The following is a 6,000-nucleotide window of genomic DNA, read 5'->3' as shown; positions in this document are numbered from 1 at the left end:
TCAAGGTTGGAGTCCGATTTACCTTATGAGGTTGCTGTGTGTGCATTTGTGGTTTTGGGTTATTTTGTAAAGATACATTTCTCTTAAAAGAAGAGAAACATCTGTGTGAGAGAACTATAAATACTAATGAAATCAAAATTAAGGATTGGATTGTGCTGCCCGCTCTGAACATAATTTAAGACAAGAGAAGGGAACAATTTGAACAAGATAATATCTCATATCCCCAAGTCATTCAGCTGGACACACTTCAAATACCGTTGCAGAGCCCCAATCAGTAATCTCAGTTCTTGATTCACATGAAAGCATACCATGACAAAAACTTGTGATTCTATCCAATGAGTTGGGCCAAATCCAAAAGAATACATAAACAAGAATTTTTGAACGGGATTGGAGGTCACGAGACGAAGGAGCAATGCAATCTCATAAAGTTCAACATACCAAGTCAGGAAAAGACTACTAAACTAACATTACCAGTTATCAAAGCAACTTTGAATATACAAGTGCTACAATCTTAAATCTAGTAATTGAAATACTATCATAGCTTCGTCCTTGAAACTACACATCTTTATATAATATCAGTCAATCATTTTTATTTCTCTCTTTGGAGAAATTATTCTTATAAACACAAAAGAATGAACTATACTTATCAAATCAAATCTAGCATTGGAAGGAACAAAAGGCAGGTGCGTGCGTGACTTGCGTGACTTCAAACCAAGTTGCTAATCTGAATGCTACCTCTGCAAACAGCAAAAACAATTAACAGCCAAATCAGATAAAAAGTTCAACAATATCACTAAAGATGAATAGGAGACTGAAATTATTATACCTTGGCAGCCTCCTCTTCAGGAACTTTGTATGAATCAGCTGTAACTTCGGACAACCACAGCCCAGGGAAGAGGCTCTGCACACCAAAATCAAAATAATTCAATCTTCCACGGACTAATATACACCATTACCATAAACAAAAGAAAAATGCTTACATCCAGTTGCCTCTGAATAATTCTGGGCCTCTTCTTGGGCCTCCTCGGAGGCCGGTGACCCACCAACACCATGAAATCGTCTTCAATCTCCTTCCTCGCCAGCGGCAACGAAAATTTCACCTTTTCCATCTTCTTCTCCGGACTTGCCTTCAATTTCGGGGACATCACGACGGTGCCGCCGCCGATGATTCCGCCGCCGGTATTCCTCGACGGAGACGAATACGGCATCTTCTCCTCAATCCTAAGCTGTCCCTTCCCACTCTCGCCGGAGCCAACCGCCGGATCCTTATATGCGGCCCTTCTCGTTCGCAGATTCCACGGCCTCATTTCAGCCACCGTCACCGCCGCCGCCGCAGTATCCACTGCCGTCGGCGCGAATTCCCGCGCTCTTCGCTCCACCACTACGTCGACATCGTCGTTATCCGCAGCCACCGCCACCGCCTCCTTCCTCAAAATCGCATCTTTCATCCTATCAGCCTCAGTCTTCAGATCAAGCATCAGCTTCTCCCTCACCGCATCGATCCCATCGTCGTCGGCGTGAATCCCCGACCGCAACGGGGAATGCTTCGACGCTGCCGCTGCCGCCGCCGCCGCCACCCGTATCCTCTTCTCAGAACCTCTCGCGACGTCGGTGCTGACCGACGCATCGAATTGCCTCTTCCTCGGCGTGAGCGGCGGCGGAGATCGGTGATCTCCGGCAGCGTCGGCGGAAGGCACCTTCATGCAGCGTAGGTGGCGCTGACTCCCCCACTTCAAGCACGGCAACATGAAATTGTGAAGAGGCTTGGACCTCTCGGGTCCCATGGCCATAGTCTCTTGTCCAGAAGCCGCAAACACCATTTACCGTTGAAACGAGAACACGAGGGAGAAAGTATTCAGAGCAAAAGAGAGCAAGAATGGAGACAAAACATACAGAGCTTCTTTGTTCCGAAGCTGAGAATGATATGTTTTTTCTCTCTCTTTATTCCGGGGAGAATGAGAGAGGAAAGACGAAAACTTTGAGAGAAGAGAGAAGGTGTGTTTGGCAAAGTCACCGGGAATGCAAGTTTATATACGAGTGAGCCAAATCAGAACCACGGCGGTTTTAACGTTCGGGTTGGGATCCAGGGTTCATGCTAAAATGCGCTTTGGGTGCTTTTCCTTTTCCGTGTGCTGAGCATTTTTCTTTTATCTTTTTTATTATCTTTTTAATCTTCCCGGGAGATACGTTTTTGAGTTGGAGGGAATGTGATGGTGTGTCCCAATCGCAGCCGTTCGATAGAGATCATCTTATTTTCCTATGGGTTTAAAATTGGTTAGGTCAAGCACACTGTTCATTTTGTGTTATTGGCGGTCAACGATTTGAAAGCATGGTGATTATGCCATTAGGAAATATTCATCAAGGAGGACAATGACGCTCGTAATTTAATTTGAACAAAAACATCTCATGGAGGGTTCCCCCCCTCCCCTGGGTTCATGATCAGTTACTACATGATGATGGTTTGGTTTGGTTTAGGGTTTCATCAGCAAGTTAATGTTAACAGTCAAATATTATGTTGAATTCTGTAAAATAACATTTTATTTTAATATTTAATTAGTAAAAAAATATCATAAATAATATTTATTAAAAAAAATTTCTAAAACAAATGATTTAATGTTGTTTTTAGACTATTTAAGTATCAAAATAAAAAAAGACCTTATTTTACAAATTTTAACGGATATTTGGTTGTTTATATTAGTGTTTTATTAATGTTTTTGTGTTAAAAATTATCTCAGAATCTAATATAAACTACGTTTACAAAATAAAAAAATAAAAAAAATATAATTAAAATTTCAAAAATTAAATTAAAATTTATGTGTAAATTCAGGAATCAAATTGAATAAATTAACTCACAATCACATATACTTTATATTTTTTCATGTAAAATAAAAAATGTACAACAAGAATAATAAAAAACATACGTATCATTATAAAAAAATGTTCACATAAGAGTTTCATTATTTACATGATTTTATTTTTAAATATGTATGTTAAGTAGTAACAGTAACAACAATTTTAAAAAATTCACCTCAAATAATTTTATTTTACTATTTTATTAGGAAATATGTTTTTAACAAAATGAAATAGTAGATAGATAAAAGTTAATAAAAGATGAAAAGAAATAAAAAAAATCTTTAGTTGAAAACATTTTATTTACTAATCTCTTCCCAAGTATTTATAACTTTTGAACAAGCAACTTAAATAATTATCAACATAAATTAATTTAATTGCGTGATATTACATCAAACTTAAAGTCGATAATCTTTTATCAATTTATAGTTAATAAATATACACTAAATTTTTAATATTTTATCTATTTTGTATGGGTTGTGAGATGGATAAAAAATTTGCAAATTGAGGTAGTTGTCGGATTGTCTTTTTAGAGCGACAGGGGTGGTACTTGTAAAGACACTCCAACGTCCAAATCAGAATGGATCTGAGAGATATAAGATACGTAAAATAAATGACGTAGATCTCTTACTCCCCTTTATATAGGTAGTTATCTCATCTCTCCATCTTATCTTATCTTAGCTAAAATAAAAAAAAGTATTCGAATTCGAATGTTGATTAGAATTTGTAGGGCCGGTTTAGACTGTCATCATCTTATCTTATCTGGCTAAAATAAAAAAAGTATTTAAATTTAAATGTTGGGTTAAGATATTTAAAGTTATTGATCCATTTTTAGATCGTGAAAATGACCCAATTCAAGTTTGATGACTGTTCCAAAAAAAAGACCTGAAATTGGATTTGAAACATATCTTCATACACATATGCACATATATAGTTAATATATAATTCAATATATTTTGTATCTATATTATACAAAATATAATTTATCCACTCATTGATAAAGAATAATAATGTGCCCATATTAAATTATTAAAAATATTATTTACACACAAAAAATAAGTATTATATATTGTAATATATATTTTATATTAATGACTAATTTTAATATGTACCTAACATTATTATTAAATCATATTTTGCATGTCTTTCCAATTTTATATTTAAACAATGGAAAAGTTTAGGGAGCCAGCAATTTTATTGCATTTTGGCCAGTATGTAACCAGCAGAGAAAGGTGAGCCATTGGATGAAATCTCACACCATCAAATCATCATTGATGGCTAATTGATGACTACCAATCACAAATATTACTGTCCCCTAACATTGCTCTTAAACAATAAACAACATACTATTATCCAATATTTGTTATGCTTTTTTGTTTTTAGTTACTAATTTGAGATTTCCATGTATTACATATTGATGTTTGAAAATGTTCCATGTCTTGACTACAAAACTGTACTGAATCAAATTTTTCTTGGAGAGTAATAATTACATAAAGTAGCTTGGAGCTTGAAACTCCCTTCTTACAATAATGCAATGCAGATTCATTCAAAGTGGTGAATATGCCCGAAGACCTTCCAACTAACAAAGCACATAAACTCAACCCAAGAAAGCAACACTGACATCTCAACTCTTATATACTTAATTACCATGTAGATATGATTACATTAGTGAAACCTAAGAAAATAAGTAACTTTAATATAATAATATAGTTATTAATTTAGCTCTCCCACTTAATATGCCATTTTTCTCTTTTTAAATTGAGCAATATTATTATTACTGTTTGAGCCATAACATATTCAATAGTATTAATAGTTCGTTTTGACCTTTGATCAAAGTTAATAAAATAGTGTGATGTTGTGGAAAGGAATGAAGGGGTTGCCGCTGATTCGAGTTTAGTGAGGTTAGGATAATGATTTCTTGAAGAAGCCGCGAAAGGATGTGGAATGCAATAAAACAATATAAAATAATAATAATAATAAAATGAAAGGTAGAGAATGAAAGAGATTGTGTGAAGGGAGAGGAAACAACCGCTTGCCTAATCTCACGTGGTACGCTATAACCTTCTCTTTTGTAATTAATTTTTGTTAACCATCATTTACAACCTATGCATGATGGTAGTGATGATAGATCCCAATCGAATATTTAGATGCATGAGGAATGAGTCTTCCCCCAACAAACGCCTCTGTGTGTGTCGGACGCACGCGACCATGGGATCAAGAGCTTTACCACTATCATGCTTTTGGTCTCATCAAAGCTGGATTTTCTCTTTTCGAACTCAAGTTAATCAAGCAAATCACAGAGAGAAACGGAGAATGGCATGCTACATTGCTACTACAATGTAGTATGAAGTTAATTCATCAGTAGAAGAGAATATCTTCCTAAAAATTGTTTGGTGCATACTAAAATTAATTATTAAGACCAAATATTATGTATTTATATAAAAATATATATTATTTAATTTATTTTTAATATGTATTTTATATTTTAATAATATATATTTTATATTAATAATTAATTTAATTATATTAGGTGTAATGTAATCCTCAATCATTGGATAAGTTGAGTTATACCTCGATCAACCTATCCTGAACCGAAACGATAAAGTCTCTCAACGTATCCGAATCTTTTCTAAAAATTTCGTCCGCACATGTTTACATTGGTCACGAAAATTTTGACACTCATCGACAAACAAATCAACTTGGAGCACACTATAAATCGGACTGATGAGCGGCCATAGGACTCATTCACTGACAACACACTACTATACAAACGACTTGTATTCTGAACACTTTTTCTTCTTATATAATTCTTTATTGGCTTGGACGTCGGAGTCCTTTTTGCAGGTACCACGCTTGGGTCCGAGTTCACAAAGATACATCAAGTTCGGCTCGAACTGTGAAGTTGATAAAGTCAATGCAAAGTCGACACCAAACTCGGAAGAAGTATCCTTGCAAGAACATTTGGTGCCCACTGTGGGGCGGCGCCATTCTCACAAGTTTTTTATCTAACCTAATTATCTTTGACTGTTCTTTTCTCTTTCTCTGCAGAACGTAAGACATGACGGATCACTCTATCATCCCTCATGCAAATCCCACAAACGATGAACTCTTGGCTGCTAACGCCGCTCTGCTAACGGACAATCAGCGAAT

General features: G+C 35.5%; 1 protein-coding gene across 1 annotated transcript; it reads right to left on the bottom strand.

Annotated features, from left to right (window-relative positions):
- Positions 1-404: 404 nt before the first annotated feature.
- LOC130947485 (uncharacterized) lies at positions 405-2,098 on the bottom strand. Its single transcript, XM_057876187.1, has 3 exons — positions 981-2,098; positions 827-901; positions 405-737 (listed from the first exon to the last, which is right to left on the bottom strand). The coding sequence occupies exons 1-3, from the start codon at positions 1,818-1,820 to the stop codon at positions 732-734; spliced, it is 921 nt and encodes a 306-aa protein (XP_057732170.1). The 5' UTR covers positions 1,821-2,098; the 3' UTR covers positions 405-731.
- Positions 2,099-6,000: the final 3,902 nt, after the last annotated feature.

This window comes from Arachis stenosperma, chromosome 9 (genome assembly GCF_014773155.1).
Source record: "Arachis stenosperma cultivar V10309 chromosome 9, arast.V10309.gnm1.PFL2, whole genome shotgun sequence".
NCBI lineage: Eukaryota > Viridiplantae > Streptophyta > Magnoliopsida > Fabales > Fabaceae > Arachis > Arachis stenosperma.
The sequence above is the reverse complement of the archived record's forward strand: the minus strand, read 5'-3'. Positions and strand labels throughout refer to the sequence as shown.

Coding starts and splice junctions, on each gene's coding strand:
- LOC130947485 (XM_057876187.1), bottom strand. CDS start 1,820: ATGGTGTTTGCGGCTTCTGGACAAGAGACTATGGCCATGGGACCCGAG. Junction 902..980: donor TTATTCAGAGGCAACTGGAT/GTAAGCATTTTT, acceptor TTTGGTGTGCAG/AGCCTCTTCCCTGGGCTGTG.